General features: G+C 38.2%; 2 protein-coding genes across 9 annotated transcripts in view; one reads left to right on the top strand and one right to left on the bottom strand.

The window, feature by feature from the left end:
* The window catches only part of BLNK (B cell linker), a 139020-nt gene extending 133203 nt beyond the window's left edge, over positions 1–5817 (top strand). For all 8 annotated transcript variants that reach the window (XM_054035448.1, XM_054035447.1, XM_054035449.1 and 5 more), the window contains one exon: positions 1439–5817. In XM_054035448.1, the coding sequence (XP_053891423.1) occupies positions 1439–1558 (120 nt within the window). In that variant the 3' untranslated portion in view covers positions 1559–5817. The remainder of the gene's footprint in view (positions 1–1438) is intronic.
* A 2443-nt stretch (positions 5818–8260) lies between these two features.
* Positions 8261–19039, bottom strand: ZNF518A (zinc finger protein 518A). Its single transcript, XM_054036073.1, has 3 exons — positions 18962–19039; positions 16367–16495; positions 8261–13921 (listed from the first exon to the last, which is right to left on the bottom strand). Exon 3 carries the CDS (start codon positions 13794–13796, stop codon positions 9126–9128), a length of 4671 nt encoding a protein of 1556 aa, XP_053892048.1. The 5' UTR covers positions 13797–13921; positions 16367–16495; positions 18962–19039; the 3' UTR covers positions 8261–9125.
* Positions 19040–20033: the final 994 nt, after the last annotated feature.

Below are 20033 nucleotides of genomic sequence, written 5' to 3'. Positions count from 1 at the left end.
AAGCCCCAGACCTCACTCATCAGCAGGAGCTCGAGGGTCGGATTAAAACAGCTGGCAGGCTGGATGCAGCCTGCAGGCCATAGTTTGCCCACCCATGTGCTAATACATACCAGAATGATGTTCGCTTTTTTTGCAACAGCATTACACTGTTGACTGATATTTAGCTTGTGGTCCACTATGACCCCAAATCCCTTTCCACAGTACTCCTTCCTGGGCAGTCATTTCCCATTTTGTGTTTGTGCAACTGATTGTTCCTTTCTAAATGGAGTACTTTGTATTTGTCCTTTTGAATTTCATCCTATTTACTTCAGACCATTTCTCCAGTTTATCCAAATCATTTTGAATTTTAATCCTACCCTCTAGCACTTGCAACCCCTCCCAGCTTGGTATCATCTGCAAACTTTATAAGTATACTCTGTATGCCACTATCTAAATCATTGATGAAGATATTGAACAGAACCAGACCCAGAACTGATCCCTGCGGTACCCCACTGTATCAATGTTATGCTACATTGATAATCAGGCTATTTCTAAAGCAGTATGGAGATTTGGAGGTTCAAATACCATCATCACATGGTAGGAGGCCCTTTGAGGGAATTAGGCTTAGCCCCACCTGAGCTTCATTATCTGCCTCCCAGGGGCTGAGTTTCAGGCCAGAGATCAGGTAATAGCCTGAATACCACCTCTTCTTCAGATAAAAGGCCGGCAAGAAGGTCAGGGAGACCTATGGGAGGGATAGCTCAGTGGTTTGTGCATTGGCTTATTAAACCCAGGGTTGTGAGTTCAATCCTTGAGGGGGCCATTTAGTGAGCTGGGGCAAAAATCTGTCTGGGGATTGGACTAGATAACCTCTTAAGGTCCCTTCCAACCCTGATATTCTAAGTCAGGGAAAAGGGGACGACCAGCAACACCTTGTTGATGTGTTTGATTGATGGTGGAGTGTTGATTTTGAGAAATAAACCAACCCTCAAGTAAAGGGAATGAAATTTTACTCCTGTGTGGAGCTTTATTTGACACCCTGGCTAGTGAGTTGGCTCCTGCCACCAGCTTCCAGATCATCACCTTTGAAGAGCTCAGCCTTAGTGGCCTGTCCCAAAACCTTCTTCCTAGAATGAGCAATAGGAGAATCAAGCTATTGCATGATTGGTGCAAATCTCTCCCCGAAACATAAATATCATTACCGCATATTTGTTCAATTTTCTCTATTCTACTGCCTCCTTCTACTGTTAGAGGATACAAAGTACAGAGTGGAGGCAATATACTTACTCACAGGGGAAGGGAGACACACCTATTTGATAACATGATTTCAGAAGATCCTGTAGTTCCAAAGATGACCGTGACAGAGAGAAAGAAGATGAGGTAGCGATTCTTGTGAATTTCATTGTGTTAGCCAAGTCATCGACGAGACTTCTAACTGATTTCTGTTTTCTCAATCCAGCGCTTCACAAGTGTTGCTGAAATAATAGAGAATCATCAGCATACACCCCTGGTTTTAATCGACAGCCACAACAACACAAAAGATTCCACCAAACTGAAACATATTGTTAGAGTTTCATAATTACACTGAACTGTAAGAAGATCAAGATTTTTATATGTATTTTTCCAACTTCCCAAAGTTTCTGGATCAAGTATTTTAAACAACAAAAAAAAAAATTTTTTTAAATTCAATACGTTCAAAGAACTACATCTACCACAGCTCACTGTTTTCAATAAAGCAATTCATTTGCAAAATCCAGAGCTCTTGAAAGTAGAATGACTATAACTAAGAAATGGACCACTGTATGCAACCAGACAAGGATAGTATGTTGCACCATGTTTGGGATTTCAAGATGTGAATGGATTAGCACTGCCCGGAGCTCTACTCCGACTGTCTGATTCATGAGGTTTTTGGTTGTATTTTTAATGTGCAAATAAAATGTAACAATACTATAAAATGAATAATGTACAGTAATATTACTGGTTGATATTTACTGTTGTACTTCTAACTGCTGTCAGAATACTTTAGTATAGCTTGTGTTTATTTTAGTGTAAATATCTTTGCATGAACTGCTTCATACATTCTATTGTTACAACAAATATCAATGTACAGTTTGCTCATATGCCTGTATTTTTTTCCCCATGTATATTTTTAGCTAGACAGTTTTCTCAAATGCCTGTCTGCAAATTGTTACCTGTAGGATTCAGAGCTTACTGTAGGAACACCAGATTCCTTCGTTGCTAAATATTACTTAAACACTACATTCTTGGGCAATCAAGAGGGAAACTGAAGCAGGATTACTACAGTGCCATGCTGCAGGCTGGCATGTTCCAGGATCACCACCTGTACAATTCCAGCATCTGCCACTAGTAGATACAAGAGACAAGATGGGTGAGGTAATATCGTTTATTGGACCAACTTCTTTAGGTGAAAGGTACAAGCTTCCAAGCTACACCGAGCTCTTCTTCAGGTCTGGAAAAGATAATCAGCGTCCCAGCTAGAAACAAGGTGGGACAGATTTTTTTAGTTTAAGGGATAAACAGCTGTTGCAGGAGATCCTTTAAGATGAAGTGGGCAATTAACACCTCTGCAGTCATAGGACAAAGGAGGGTTAGTGGGTTACAGACTGTTGTCATGAGTAAAATAAGTATCTCTGTTGAGTCCATGATTTTTTGAATCTAGCCAAGTTACGAGTTGAAGCTCCCAGTCATGACATCAGCTGTTTTCATCAGATACCAAGTCTAGTGGGTTCTAAATATATTTTAAGTTGTTTTTAGTCTGACATCTGAGGACATAGTAATTATCTTTTCAGATATCTTCCATATTACAATGCAATACAAAAAAAGTACTCCAGTTGACTTTAAGAATAATTAATGCATAGATAAATGTTGAATCAGTGAACAATAATTTTAGGGCTAAAAGTAAGGCTTAATTTTAAGGAAGACAAATGCAGTACTCAACCTGCTTTTAGTTCCAGAGCTCAGGGAGGATGTGGAACCATCTCACTTACTTATTCATATTAACATGCAAGAATTAGAGTACTTGATGTCTGTCTGATACTAAAATTGCAGCAGAATGACCAAATAGTGTAATTTATTCCTGCCAGTACTGTTCTTTGAAAGACATGGGAGCTCACATTCTCAAAATTCAAAAGCTGAGACAAAACTACATTCCTTTCTCTCTAAAACCACCCCTAGTAGGCAAGTTGTAAAAAAACAGAAAAACTGGATGCTGATGTCACAATAGCTCTGGAACAAACAGATACTAAAAAACTTTTTAGAGAAGTTGTTATACTTTGTGTATTGCTATTGTAACAAAGAATACACAATGGGCCAAATTCTAGGCCCACTAAGGTCACTTTGCACATCTGGAATGGCAGGAGCACACTGCTGTTAAGATTTTAGCCCAAAGCATTTAGTTATTCTCCAGATTTTCCTAACAGGAGAAATTCTAGCCCCATACCTGTAAGCAGTTACCATCCACTCCCAAGTGTGCTAAGATTTTAATGTCTGTCTCTTTATATACATATACACACTATATACAAATTACATTAAAAGAATGTTAAAGTTACTAAGCACTCAGACATTAGGAAATGTCAACATTAGGCGGTCTGTGCAGCCTTAATTTGGCATACTTGTGTACATGCATTATGATATATTCTTTAATTACATGATCAACTACTATTTTTCCACGCAACCACCGCTTCATTCAGTACATTATAGGATGGTGTGTGCTCACTTGAGTAGCTATTCAATATTTTGTTTTCTATATATGGCCCCATACCTTATTTATTGCATAATATTCAAACCTACTCTGAAAAGAGAATTATTTCCTCATGGGCTTTTCTATGATGCTCATCACTATAGTATCTGATTGTTGTGAAAATAAATGAATACATGAGAAACATTCACAAAGTGAGCAGTGGTATCCTCCCCATTTTACAGATGGGGAACAGAGACAAAGAGGTTAAGGTCAAAAGCCTCTTTATAATTTTTGGTGCCCAATGTGCAACTCTTAGGACCTTACTTTTTAAATTTTTTATTATATAGCACTTCATATGTTCAAAGCACAGCTCCCCCAATTATAGTTCCCACTGTAAGTGCTCAGCACTTCTGTAACTCAGACTCCAGGTTATCAAATCAGACACTCAGAAAACAGTGAACACACAATTAGTAACCACCTGTGAAATTTTGGTTTAAGTGACTTGCCCAGCATCACAGAGGAACTCTGTGACAGAGGCAGAGACAGACTCCAGTTCTCCAGGATTCTCAACTGTCTTAACCATGAGACCATCTTTTCTCTTCTTGCAATCTTCTACCTCATTCACTACACAACTTCCAACTTCTGCAACAAATGAAACGGGTCCTACAAACAACAGCCCACTTTACTACACAACACTGATTATCCCTAGAGTACCGTACCTCTAACCAACTGAATGAAAAAGGGGTCCCGGGATGGGGCGGAAATAGTATGTGGTCATGTAATTAAAGACTTATCATAATACATATGCATGCATGGGAGAGGAGAATTAAGGTTGCACAGGTAACATTACTTCTGGCATTTTCCAACTTTTAAGTGCTTGAATGCAAATTAGAAAAAAGAATTCTATCATGTGGCATCATATTGGCACCTACATGGAGCCACAGCACAGAACTCTAACTTTGAGTTAACAGAGTAACTGATAGCAGCAGTAGGTTGTCATCCTCAATATGGACCAGCCACTTTGCCGGTGCGTTTCCACAGATTTGTGCTGACAGCAGAGGAATGATTGAAATCTTGAGTTCAATTCCAGGTTCTGGAAGGAAGTGTGCTCTAGTAGACACAAACCATTCAGCCCCTGTTCCTTCCTCCTCCACCCCAAAAAAAATACATTGATCCCTTCTGCTCCTGTCCCAGTCCCATCTCTCCCCAGCCAGCCTCCTCATCCTAATCCCATTCTTCTCCAACATACTCCTTAAGTACCAATTTTCCTTCCAACACAGCTCACAGTCCCAGTATCCCCACCCATTTCCTTGTGCAGCCAGTCCCAGACTCCAGGCCTCTCATCCAACCTCAGTCTTGCTCCTCCACTTGTTCTCATTTTCCATTGTCCCCATTTCTCCTTCCCATGCTCCTTGTCCCATTCTACTCCCACAGTTGCTGTCAGCCTGGTTCTTGTCCCCACTGCAATCAAATCAGGCTATTGCTCTTTCACATTGCCTAGGCACCAGCAGAAATGCCGGGACTGGACAACGGGATGAATTACTTGATAAATTCTGCTCTTCTGTTTATTCCCTCTGAAGCATTGGGCACCGACCATTGTCTGAAGACAGGATACTGGGCTGGGTGGAATCTTCCAACTCTCGGTTCCTGTGCCTAGTACAACTGCCCACAGCAACCTGCATGGAAACTCCTGCTCAGTCCCTGGACTGCTCAACTTCAAGTATCTATGCAATGTGAACGAACAAAAGATCTTTCAAAGGCTTAAAATTTGGCCAAATTTGGGTGGTTTTTCACAAGAGAAAAGGGCACAAATCTGACACAAATATCGTGCCATGCCTCTGCCAAATTTCAAACCCCTGTTCCCACGTATAGAGGCACTAGAGCACAACTAAATATTTCCCCCAAATGTTGTTCTTGGAAATGGCTGAACCATTTTTGCTGGAACTTTCAAGAACAACCTGAAGTAGAAACCCAGCATGCAAAATTTCATCCCAAACAGTTAAAAGTTTGGCAAAATAATAAGCAACTAAAGACAAGGTCTTACAACGGGAAATGTCACGCAACCTTAACAGCAGGCAGCACTACCAACTGCATCTATAATATAAAATGTTAATAAAAAGATTCTGGTGTGTTCTATTTATATGATCTTTACTTTGATATTAGCAATAACCAATTCTAAAAAGTGTTTCCATATAAACCAACATTTTTTTAAAATCAATGAAATTTGGTTACTGTGGCTGCAACCCTTGCCAGTTGTTTTCAGAAAGATATTTATAAATGCATTTTATGTACCAGTGAAATACCTCTTAACAGGATCCTTCAGCTGTAACACAAAGATGCACACTGAATGCTTTAATTCTGAAGAAGCTGATATTTTCCAGACTATCAGCCACACAATACTTATGAAAAATGTACATGGACAGTGTGTGTGCGTATATTTTTTTTATATACATATATATACATACACACACACACACATACACACTGTCCATATACATTTTTTATTTTATATTATATATATATATATATATAGTATATATATATATATATAAAATAAAAAATGTATATGGACAGTGTGTATATACAGTATATATATATATATATATAGTTCCCCAAAAAATTAAGACTGACACCATATTACAACAGTCAATCACTGAATCCGTATTATTCTGGATGGTGCAGAAGAATGTGTCAAGGTACAATTAAATCCTCAAGAGTCTTTTGTATCTGGCTTATTAGTAGTTAGAGATATAAAATTGATAAATCATACTGAGTTTTATAAAGGATCAAAATTTAATGTCGATATTACAGGAATTAATTTCAAAAGCGACAGAATTTTAGATTTACAACAAACATCCATATACCCCCTCAGTCTGCTTAAGAGTTGCTTTGCTAAAGCAGGGGGCTAAAATCACCATTACAATGTAGGCTCTCACTTAGCTGCACGGCAGCACAAGCCACACAGAAGAAGCCCAAGTAGTAGATTCTTCATAAATTAGTGTTAAAAAGCCAGGCAAGAGCCTCAGAACATTTCTTTTCTCCCCACTATATTAAAAGCTTTGCAAAATTAACAAATTGTATGACAAATTCATTCTGAGGCTTAAATCTCATCATGAAAAGAAAATATTTCACACAATGGAATATTTGATCTGGAATGCTGCTCCATATGTGAATGCAAATATACATGTTTCAATCTAAATCCACTTATATACCCCACTTATTACAGAGCTGAAGTAAAAACACCTCATGAATGACGTAAGTCATTAATTACAAAGTTTTCTACCACCAAATTGCTTATTTTCATTTCCAGTAAAGACTGCTGCTTTGCTTGTACACAACAAAGCAACACACACTCTTAAGCACCTTCAAAACACATACCAAGACACCACCAATATAGGTGTCAGCATTATTCATGCAGCAAAACACACCTACACTGTACACAAACAAACAAGCCAAAAAGTCACAATGAACAAAAGTTTTAGCAGTCACTAGGAGCCACTATGTGCTCAGCACTTTTTGGAGGAAAAACAAAAAACAAAGAAAAAAGGACGTTTATTTTGGGACCTAAATATAAGTTTGGAGCCTAACTTTAGGCACCCATTTTTGAAAAATCTTGGCCAAAGAAAATATAAGTTAAGACAGTTATAAAACTATTTGCATCTAGTAATCTGTCGATGCTAAACTTTTTTGCAGAGAGAGTTTAGGAGGAAATTTCTAACAGTGTTTAAATGTTGAAAGCACATACTTTTCCTGATATAAAGTACCAATCCCTATTTAAACATTAAAACAATTTGAGACATTTTAAAACAGAAGATATACTAACACTTATTACACCTTATGAAACAGAAGTTTAATCATTAGTCTAATTTTGCTCCCATTGGCATCAATGAGAGGTTTACAACTATGTTCACTGGACACAGGATCAGGCTCCATATTCATGTCAGAGTGACATTCACCCTTCTACAGAGAAACAGCCCAGAGAACCTATGTTCAATTTAAGACCTCACAATGTTTTAAATGTGCAGAACCTTTGTTGAGCGCAGAGCTGAATTTCACCCATTTAAGATTTCCAGCAACATTTCAAAAGTGAGTCAGATATTTAGAGTACAATACTGCAGTCCTTATGCAAGACTCCCAGTGACTCCCTAAGGATTGCAGGATACAGCCCTTAATATAGTAATCTCTGTGGGTCAGATTGTGATCCTGGCTGTGTGTCCAGACAGGAAAGTAAGGGAGCATAAACTCTCTTATTCCCTTGCATGAGCCACTCCTATTTACCAGCTGCAATAGGAGGTAGAGCAGCCTCTGCAAAGCTGTTACTCCCCATACAGACGGGTGGGGAGTGGGCAAAGTTTAGGCCTCCCCAAATACCAGACAGTGCAGTTGAGGAAGCAGAGAGGGAAAGTAATCTGCACTAGCTATAGGAACTGTTTGTTTTCCCTGGAGCAAAGTATAATCCAATTTCTGGTCCTAGGGCAGTACAACTACATGCTGCCACTTACTTGGGATTTGTGACAGGGGGGTACTATATACTGGAGCTAGAAAACAAATTTCTATAAACTCTCACAATCATTCTGTAAACACAGTTATAGCAAATTTAATATTGATGAGAATCAATACAGATTAGGAATGTTCACCATTCTTAAACACCATATACATTATGAATATATACTGTATATTTCCAACTGATTCCATTCTCAGGCTCAATGTATTAACCACAATTGTAACATGTTTTATTAATTTATATGAAAAATACTTCACTAAGAAAGTAGACAAACTGCACAGAAATAGTACAAGTGTCATGTGCATAGCAATACAGCTTAAAGCATTCACATATGGCTTTGTTTAAATGAAACTATTGGGGAAATGGTCCTATTTGGACCTATGGTTATACAGTTGACATAATGTAAACTGTTTCACATCTTTTAGGCACTTGCTAACAATAGTGTTCAATCCCTGAAAAAGCAAAATCAAAAACAATTCAAATTGAAAACAACAAAAAACCCATGGATAATAGCTGTGTGTAGTTGAAAAACCTTTAAATCAGTTTTAGTAGTGCATGCACAGAACTGAAAAGGGGAAAAAATTCTGTGCAAGATTTATAGCAAGTAACTGAGCAGTACAAAAATATTTACATGTTTAGGTTTTTAAATATGTACAGAACAAAAATCCTAGGAACTCATTCTATAGAATAATAAAAATATAGGACATGATAGTAATGAAAAATATATGCAGTTTATGGTACTGTAATTGCAATTAGTTATACAATATCTAACCCACAAAGTTCTTTGTTGTATCTCAACATTTGATGCTATCATTTTGCATTATTTTTAAAATTGTTTTGTATTTATATACCATACCTAAATAACCTGTATCATAATTCAACTTGGTTCTTTCTAAATGAGTACTGTAAGGTATTTATTTTTGCTTTTGTCACTAATCAAGATTATTCTAATGAATTCCAGTCTCGGGTAGCTTCCATCAAATGTCTCTGTCCATGCCCTACCCAATTATCTTGATTGTCAAATATCCTACCACAAAACCAGCAACTAAAGTTAGCTTTCAGGGTATCATCAGAGGTAGTTTTCACAATCTGATAATTGTTTTTGCTTGTCTTTTTCAGTGTTAATTTTAACACAAATCTTTCTTTTACAGGACTAACAGGTTTTATCATCCTGTACCTCCTTCGAGAGAGATCCTCAGTAGCAATGTCCAAAGTATTGCAGTATGCTGGTTCCAGAAGAGCATCAATAGTTCTTTTTGACAATGAGACCTTAAGAACATGTCCTTTAAATTTAGTAATAGTTTTCATTACATTTACAACTTCTGGAACATCTGCATCAGGATGGTTTAGTACTACAACTGGCTGATTTCTCCGAGGACATTTTACAAGTTGTTTAGAATTAAAAGGAAGTAGTTTCAAAGTCCTCACAGTTTCCTTTGATGCCCTTGGTCTGTAAGGGCCACTTGATTTGCTAACAACTTCAGTTTGATTCTTTTCTTTGCACTTCCTGTGCAACATTATTTTCTTTCTAGGAGGTTCTTGGAAATCATCCTTAGTTTTTCGTTTGGAATTCTTGTTTCTTTGTGAAACCACAGCTTCAGAACTTTTATGACCAGTTTGTTTTAAGCGAGGTTTGACTTTTGAAAGTTTGTTTCTGGTGTTCCACGTGGACTTTTGGCTACCATAACTATTCCCTTTGTTAGGGATTACTGCTTGTGTAGAATTAATTGAACACTTTTGCGACCATGTCCCTGTAGGCGTGGTGGAACATACAGGTTCTACAGAAAGTACACGATTAGAGCTTGCTAAAGAGGGATTTGCTGGCATCAATCTACCTGGTAAGAATAAGGCATCACTAGAAGTAAGAATAGTCTGTTTCTGCCCTAGTGCAGAACTTTTAAAGGACTGCATTTTATCCAATTGTAGTGAGGGCACTGAGTTGCTAACTGATTGTTTTAGATCAGTAGTTGCATCAGAAGTAGAGGTCTTAATTTTCAGCAAAAGCTTTTGTTGCATGGCTCCAGTTTTCTTTGGTTGACAATTTTGATTATAAGCATTATCTTGAACAACATTATGTTTCTGTGCCACAGGCTTGTTTGGCGTCATACATTTCAGAAAAACTGCCTGTCGTCCATCAGGCAAAAGCGCATAAACAGGCTGCTTCTGTGGAATCTCCTGTTTTACTGACTCCAGGGAACCAAACACAGTGCCATGATGTTCTGGTAAATTTTTTTCAGAAGAAATTCCTTTCATAGAAGAATCAGCTGAATTTGGAATTATAAGAGGCGCTTTGAATGGCACGCTATTTGACAAATCACTTACTGCCCCATCAGATGCAGTGCTAACACCAGAGGAATTATTTACACTTCTAACACTGTCATTTTTCAATTCGGTCTTTGAAGTTGGTACTGTTATTTTACCATACTCTTGAGATGCAACTCTCCCTAAAATCTGAGAGCTATCACCAGTGACATTTGCAACTGTGCCAAGTGTCCCATTACTAAATGTCAATATCATTCCAGGTCCTTTATTTAAAAGGAAGGATGCAGGTGTGTTTTTAGTCAAATGAACCTCTGATGAACTCGCTGATGGGAGAGGTTTTCCTGAAACAACTTGTAAGCTCGGTTGGTTAGCAAGATGCAAAGGTACAAGAAATCCTGGTGGAGGTGTCTGAACTAAAAGTGTTTTCTTCTGTTCTGGAAGAACTGGTGAGAAGCCACTAGGATTCTGGGTTGTAGATCGCATCCTATCTTTTACCAACTGCTGTGTTATGATTGCATCTGTATGAGTTTTAAGCAATGTACCAACACCCGCAGTTCTAGATATCTTATCCATTTCTTCTGCATCAAGTGATGTCATTGGTGCCTGTCTTTCTTTCCCAAAACATATACCTTCATTTATTGTGCTACATTTCATGTTCAACTCTCTCTTAGACATATGAACACCTACATTAGAAGAACTGGCTAAACCACATGCAGTGGAGTCTTTTAAGTGTGTAAAAGTTTTACTGTCTGTCTGATTACATGAAAATGACGGATCACAATGAAGTTTTACGCATGTATTTAACTTATTGTGAGATTCTTGCGGAGTATTTGATTTTACTTTTAGCACATCTTGAAGTAATTGGTTTATTTCAGGTGACAAATAATTGGATGCCTGTTTACTATGTAATGAGAAAACTGATGTGATTTTAGGCATAAGGGATGAATTAGCACAATCTGAAATATTTTCTGGTTTAGATTTCTCAGCTACATTTTCAAACACTTGGTTTATATTAGTGTCCAAATACTGTTTGCTACCACCATGCCATTTTTCCGTAAAACACTGTCTGTCAATAACACATTTAGATTGGTTTCTTGAAGACACAGAATTATTCTTAGTGTTTACATGTCCATAAACTGAATTAATATTTAACTGGGATGACACACATTTTTCGGGGTTAAAACCTCTCACTGACTGTGAAAATGAGGCTGTAGAGTCACTTCTCAAGCTGTTTTGAAGAAGAAACATTTTGCTGGACATAAAGTCTTTAGGTTTGTCATCTGTTGGCATCCAAATGCTACATGGATTATCTGAAGAGTCTATTTTAGAGTAATTATGAAAAGGCAGTAGTCCCTGGTTAGATGAATCAACTGATGGATAGTAGAGATGATTAGGTCCACTGTTATTGCTCACTCCACCATTTTGTATTTTAAACTCAGTAGGGAAGGGCATTTTCATGGGGTCATAATGAAGTGTATTTGTAACTGTGGGAGATAATACCTGAGGACGACTGTGAGCAATACAACTTTCCCATGAGAGAACATTACCCCTAGTTCCAACCTTTGTCACCAAGTCACATGGAGGTGCAGTTGATCCAGGCTTCATTGGCAAATGAGTTGCATTCTTTCCTATAACTACAGTGGGAGATTCTACAGTCTGAGAAATAGTCTTACCATGTGATAAAGCATTATTTTGTTTTTCTGCTTTTGCTTTTCCTGAACAAGGAGTAGAAAATGAAAATGGAGTGGAGGTTAATGAGTGAAGAGAATTATTCTTCGGAGTTTGCTGATTAGTTACATGTGATGCAGCACTTGAAGATAAGCCGAAAGTATCAGCCGTTTGTAGCAAAGAATCAGCTGAGGCATCTTTAACACCATCAGATTTTTGTCCCGATAAATACACATTCTGTTTATTTGTAGGCAATAATTTTATTACAATATGCTGTTTTCCATCCACCATCTTAAATCCCATAAATTTAGCACTGTAGTTTGCTGGAACAGATATTTTATTATTTTTCACCATCAGAACTGTAGGTCCATGAACAGCATTTTTCAATAATCCCAAACCAAAACTTGATCCATCTTCTGCTTTATTGTATTGCATGGTGGTAGGCGACAATGTTCCACCTTGGAGATTATGCTTTTCATTATGTATAATTTGATCTTTTTCTTCATTCAAATGCAGCTCCTTTACAGACTGGTTTAGCTCTTCAGATTTGGGTTGAATTTTATTCAAATTCCTAAGTACTTGTGCATTTTGCTCTTCAGTTTTGTCATTTCCATTGTTAATTTTTTTCCGTCTCCAAAGCGCTTTCCTCGATGCTCCTGTTTTGTACCTTCTCAAAATAAGCTTGAGCCCTGCTGGAGTCTTTACTATTCTTTTTTCACATTTATCCTTCTCCAGTTTATCTTTTGCATACAAGTGATCTCTATGCAAAGCTATTACATGCTTTAAAAGGTAATCCTTCCGTGGTGCACTATAGCTGCAATACTGACAACTGAAAGGAAATGCACCAGTGTGAACAAGAAGATGCTCCTGAAACTCCCCTTTTGTAAAGCTGACATGATGGCATTTACCACATTTATACTGGATTTCGTTATGTCTATGAATGTGCTGAACAAATGTGCCCACATCTCGGGTAGAAAACCCACACTTTTCACATTGAAAATGACCATTTATACAATGCTTTGATGTGAAGTGTTTTGTCAAGTCCAACAGGGTATATATATGCTCATCATTACAAATCTCACATTTTACTAAAGTGCTGCGATGGATGCGGCGATGTTGTTTAAACAACTGGAAGTCATTGGCTGAAAAATTGCACATTTCACAAGGATATGAAGGCAACTCTCCATAGTGTAACAGTTGAAAGTGTTTCTGTAGATCATTTGGGCTATATCTAATATTGTCTCTACATTTTGTACAGGTGAAATTCAGTATCTTTGCTGAAGTTTTCAAACCCTCTTCTTCAAACTGCACTTCTGGTTTACTTTGCAAATTGCAGCTTTCTGAACAATTTAGATGACTTCCATTTACTTTCTCTTGACTTAAAGATTTTCTTGCAGTTTGCTGTTTACACTGAAATAATTTTCTGAATCTATCAACTTCATGTTTCAATACCACTTCATTTGGAATGTTCACTTTGGGCAAATCAATTTTCACATTTTTCAGTCCATAAGAAAGACTGACATCTAAAATCAGTGGTGGAGGCATTACACTTCTAGTATCATTCACCAATGCTTTTTCCACAGCATTATCTGGAATACAAACATAATGTTTCTTTGTAGCATTATCTTGTAATAAAGTAGTCGGCTTTTTATCACAAAAAATGTGTTCCTTTTCAGATGGCATGGTTTTAAAAATATTCCTTATTTTGTTTTAGGGAGATCTTGTGAGTTTTTGTAATTTTTGCAGCAGACAAGCCTGTTATGCAGAAATATCTTCAGAGTTCCAGGACTTTCTCCATTTTAATTTCCCTGAAATTAAAAACAGCACAGTGAATGCTACTTTTTAAAAGCTGATTCAATTGTAACATACTCCTTACGAAATTATTTAAAGTATAGTTTATGAGCCAACATTTTAAATATATTTTTAACTGTTTATTACTTTTATATATTTGTATTGCTGTGGCGCCCAGGAGAAACAGCACCAATCCAAAAAACAAAATGTCTCCCTCCAACAATTATATTAACTTTATTTCTATTAAACTTTTTTGGATCATTTGGGCATTATAATTTAAAAAATATATAAAAATATTTTTAAAATTGTATGTGCTATACCTATTGACAAAAGAGAAAAATACACTTTAACAGTTCATGGCTACAGCTTTATGTTTTTTGCTTTCCTCACAACATAGCTTTTTGTAAACAGAAGTCTTAAATATATCTTCATATTGTGTAAGCATCAGAACTTCTGAGTGTCTTTTTTATTAAGTCAGACTTTATTATTCACTCAGGTACAGATAAACCTTGGATTCAATCCATAGAAAAATAATTAACTTTACTATGACATGAGTCACGAAATGGCACCTAATGTATTATGAATGAATTCCTAAAGTATGCAGTGAAATTTGACTTCATTAATAAAAATATGAAAATGCCCCTACTTTTGCTAAGTTTTCACTACTCAGACTAGTAGCTAAATGTTATGCAATAGAAACCACTATCATCTAATCTTGGGGAATAGGCAGATTTAAGTTTTACTTTACAAATGATGTGGACAAAAAATCTATTCCAATACAAAGCAGCACAAGAGGCTTCACTGGCATAAGGTCTGGAAGCTCAAGTCCATGTTTGAAAACAAGGTTCCCACATGGCAACATAGTATCAGGTGCAATGGATTGTCACAGAAAATCATTTTCACTCCTTAAAGGTAAACTGCAAAACAAAACAAAAAAAACCTGTTTAGGTGGGTGTTTTGTTTTGTTTTTTGTTAGAAAAAATGATATCTTCGCATCCCTCTTTTCTGGAGTGCTTTAGCAAAATTTTTGGAGATGTTGCTTGACTAGCAGAGTCACAAGATACTGTAACCTGAGCAGCAGCCTCCACACACACATGCACACCTACACAAGGTGATGGGGATACTGAATCATAGATCATTTTATTGGTTAACATTCCAACTGTAAGAATGAGTTTTTTCATCCCCTCTTGGTTAGGAGTATGCAAAAGCTACAGTATAGGTAACAGGCTCTGACAACAGCACAACTGAGGTTCTCTAAATATTTTATCATAGTCCTCTAGCAAGAGAAGACCCAACATTAAACACGTTGAAATCAAGCAGCAAAATAGAAGCTGAAAAAAATTCCAAGGCTCTATTTACACATCAGAGGAGCAAGAAAGGCAAAAAACATTTTTTTACACATATTCTTTATTGCACACCTTTAAAAATTATTATTATTAGGATTCCTAAACAAGTCTTCCAAATTATAAAGAGCAAAACATTTTCCAGTATTTTATACATCTTTTCAATTGCAATATATGTTATTATTATAGTACAGTAATAGCAATATTTTAGACTGAATTAAAATTCAACTAACAGTGTTCCTCAGTTAAGTGAATCACAGAATTTTAAATTACACATTTGGTGTTCTTAAAACAAATAAAAATACTTCTAAGTGTGTGTGTTGGGTCTTTGGTAACTAAGACCAATGACCTGGCATACAGAAAAGAGGAATTTTATTTTTAGATAAGCTACTGTACATTTCCTGTTTATATTCACAAGTGTGAGATTACTCTATTTTGTGCCATCACAGAGGCACTGCATATACACTTCATTGTCACTAAAAGAAAAATATACTAATGTTTCCTCTTGTCAACAATAAGATCCACTGATGTACTGGTATATAAGTAGAGAAAATAATCTAGCTCCCAAATAAAGCATGGGTGACAAAGTATGGCTCAGAATTCTTCACTGTAGCTGGATATTATTAATAGACAAGATGCAACCCATTCAAATTATATGTCCCAGCATGCCATGCTCCATCCTGATGCTAGTAGCCAGCTGCTCAGATGACGATGGAGCATTATACTGAATACTGAGACCAGTAATAACTACAGACTGCACTTTGCATTAAAAATGAAGGCAGTCTGCTGTATTTTATGCAAAGGTGAACTTCAGGTTCCTATTATGGTACCAGTGTGGTCCTGAGTTGGGCAACCTTTCATTAACTGGATAAAACACAGATGCTCTTGGCAAAGTGTTTGCCAGATATATCCAACCAAGTTAAATTCTACTTAAACTAATTAAGCACACAAGTTACAAGTTAACACTCATATGCTAATATAAAACTGCCTCACTGTATAATAGGAAATTTTTTCTAAGTGTAGCTCCCCACACAACAAACAAAATTCTTACCTAGTAAACTTACAAAATAGAAGACCAGTGAAATTTTTGTCTTTTAGCTAGGCATACATTGAACTTACTCAGTAGGGAAAGATTAGATTTCAATTCTTCGTTTGCCTTTTCAACATTTTTCTTCCACAAGAATGAAAGGCATAAAAATACAATGATCAGAAAAGGCCGCAGTCAGGAGAAATACTTAAGAGAAGGATCTGGAAATAAAAGGACAGAGATTTAAAAAGCTGTAAATATAAGAATTTCAAAAACAAGCATAAATTCTTCACAATCTAACATTTTGTGTGTTTTTAGCCAAATGAAGGATGGGACAAACTCTTATATGACAAATATGGTTTTGTCAAGAAGAATGGAGTAATTTGTGATATGATCTATAAATCTATGAGTGGAATTAACAGAGTTGGCAATCAAAAAACAAAAATGTACCCTCCCATCGATTTCTTGGGTACTTCTAATGTGCCTATAACTTTGGTAACCAAGTAGCCAGACATGATAGTTGTCAACAAACCACAGAAAGAGAACATTATTTGTAACCACTGGGCTTGTCTACATTTACAACGATGCAGATGCAGCACTTTGTGAAGATGCTACCTAGGCCAACAGGAGAGCTTCCACCTTCCCAAGAAGGGAGAAGCCCTCCCATCGACCTAGCAATCTCTACACTAGGAGTTCAGTCAGTATAACTGCGCTGTTACACCAACGTAAGTTTGTCGTGTAGACCAGGGCTCAGTCCATTGATTTCTGAATCAACAACAACACAAAGTTTAACTTTGGCGAAGCCATACAACTATTTCCGGAGGATTTTGAAAAAATGCTTTTTAAAAAGAAAAGGGGGGACATGAAAGGAAAGAGAACTAGTCTACTCACCACCATTTGAAAATAAAACTGGATTTACATTTCTTATATTTGATATCATGAGTAAGGACCCAATCTTGAAAACATTACGCATATGCTTAACTTTACTCAGATAAGTAAGCAGTTTCTAGATTTTTCTAGGCCCCAATCTTGTTTTGAAGGACTTCCAGTTTGTCAATATGTTGTTAAAACATGATGTAGGTGAAAACAAAAGCAAGCCATTGAATACAAAGAAGAAATGACCCAGTTTAATCTGATGATAATAATTAAGTATTCTTATTTTTAACATAAAAAACAACCAACATTATTCCTTTGTACACAAATTTAAACTATTGTCCTTTGTACACAAATTTAACCATGTCAACTATTATACATTATGTAAATTTTCATCAAATAGTAAGGGAAAAATTAAATTTGAAATATAATAAGGTTACAGCCAATTAATATTGTCAAAGTCTTGCATAAATTTTGTTTCCACTATCTTAAATTTTCTAGTTTAAAAATAACTTTCACATTTTTGGTCAAATCTGCAAACTTTCATTCATTTAAGCAGATCTTTGACTTCAATGGGAATATGCACATGTTTAAGGGCTTACAGAAATAGGGTCTGATGTTAAAGTATATTTGAGCTCTCATATCTTTATTTTATGAAAACAAAGTGAAACCTGTTAAATTTGAACAAAAATCTGAGACTAAATTAAGATGGACATCAACTGAGAAAGGTTTATTGTTTACAAAAGCATCTTATGTTAGAAATACAGTGCTATGCAATCATCATAAACATACCTACAATTACTTTCTTGAGCTACATTTTTGTAATAGTCTATAAAAAGCTTCATTAAATATACTATTAGCGCAGCACAGTGTACACCTTTTAGACACTCTAAGCACCACAATTAAGTAGCTCTTTCTAAAGGCTACCAGCTGACTACTCTACTCATGGTAAGATATAAAACCATTGTGAAGGGTTTTCTAGTCTAGGGTATAAGCTCTCAGGGGAAAAAATGTAATGTGTGTGAGTGCATACACATATATGGTAGACAAACAGGGCTGAAATACAAACCCCAAGGTGTTTAGCTACCTTTATGAACACTTCTGAAGTAGTACATTTTAAACTATTACAAGGCATTACTACAAGACACTCTAAGCAAAAGTGGGGCTGGGGGGACCCCCTTTTCTGAGGCACTGAGACGAGAATCCCGCCTTGTAGACTAACTCAAGCTTTTCAGACAACTCTAGGGATAAAGGCTCTGGTGAGACACAGGGCACCTGATGGGCAGTGAGTGGTCTCCCCCCGCAGCCACCCAGCCTGATCCCCATCAGCCTAGGCAGTGCTGGGCAGCCCCCCACACCTAGCTGCCCCGCTTCAGGGCCCCAGGCAGCGGGGGGTTCCCCGGGACGCTGAACTCTTGCTGCTGCCCACGGAGATGGCAGAGTTGCCAGGCGGGGACTCTACTGGCCCCTCAGCCAGGCGGAAGGATACACGGGCACAGACCATGGGACCCCTGCCATGCGGCGAAAGGAGACGCTTAGTGCCCGCGGAAGGGGGCTCAGCCGCCTTCCCTCTTGCTCCCCCCTCGCCTCCCGCCTCCCACCCGGAGCCTGGGGCCACCCCACAAACTTTCATGGCGGGAGGCGCACGGAACTATTTGATGGCTCAGCCCTACAGCAGGACGGCTTCCTGCCCCGACAGGGAGTCGCCCCCTGCTTTCCTCAACCCCCTCCCGTGCACGGGGCCGCAGCCCCCTCCCTGGGGGCCGCACAAGGGCCCATCCGCCCGCTGGGGACCGTGCCCTGCGCCCACTTACCTTGCCCGTCTCCATAGCCCTGCGAGTCACAATTGGCGGCCATAACAGTTTCCATCCGGGGACTGTGGTGCTGCCGAGCTGAGCCCAACCCAGCAATGGGGGGTGGGGGTGGTGGCGGCGGCGGAGGGATACGCGCCCCACCTGGGACAGACGGACGGAGGCCGAGGAGGCCCAAGGAGGGGAGTGCGTTCTGATGACCCTCCAAGCCCCCAGTTGGGGGGAGTGCCAGGCCCCCTGGATGCCCCCCGTGCTGGCTGCTCTATGTTGACTGCAGCAGCTGTAAGGCTGAGATCCTGCTATATATGAGGCAGCAGCCTTGACAGCCCCATATACCCTCCCTCCTCCTCCTCTTAGGGTGACAGATAGCAAGTGTGAAAAATCAAGGTACTTTTTGGAGGGGGGTATAGTTGCATATATAAGACAAAGCACCTAATATTGGAATGTCTGGTCACCCTATTATCCTTGTCTATGACTGGAGGGGCTGAGATTGGGGGGGAGGGGGCATGGCATAGGAGCATAACACATAACCCCCAGTTGCAGGGCACCAACCTCCCACACTTCCTCCTCTGCCAGCCAAGTACATACCCCTCACCCTACACACACAACCCCTTCAGAGCCTCAGACCTCAATCTTTTGAAATGGGGCCCTAACCCTGATGGATTATATGCTCACTAACCCCTCACCTACCCATCACCCTTATCCTCCCCTCCCCACAATACACGCCAACCAACTCTGTTTTTTAGCAACAGTTTGCCATTCCCCAAAATGAACCTTTTCTGTGGCCAGTGTACTTCAATGGAGTAAAAAGTTGCATCTCTATTTTTCTCAGCAAATATTGCTATTTATTTAGCAAGTTTATAATACCTTCGCACAAACACACATGCACCCCATTTCATTCAGATTCATTGAACAATGACGGGGTACTCATCATCATATAGACATAGATGAAGATATGGTTGCTGCTTCAAGGAGTACAGTGCAGATAGAGACTTTGCCGCTCACACGCATTAGCACATTAGAAATACCTGGCATAGATAAGATATTTTTACACACTCAAGGTAATGTAGCAACT

Source organism: Malaclemys terrapin, chromosome 7, assembly GCF_027887155.1.
Source record: "Malaclemys terrapin pileata isolate rMalTer1 chromosome 7, rMalTer1.hap1, whole genome shotgun sequence".
NCBI lineage: Eukaryota > Metazoa > Chordata > Testudines > Emydidae > Malaclemys > Malaclemys terrapin.
The sequence above is the reverse complement of the archived record's forward strand: the minus strand, read 5'-3'. Positions and strand labels throughout refer to the sequence as shown.

Excerpts from the sequence above, each read along its gene's own strand:
- ZNF518A (XM_054036073.1), bottom strand. The coding sequence starts at position 13,796 with ATGCCATCTGAAAAGGAACACATTTTTTGTGATAAAAAGCCGACTACT.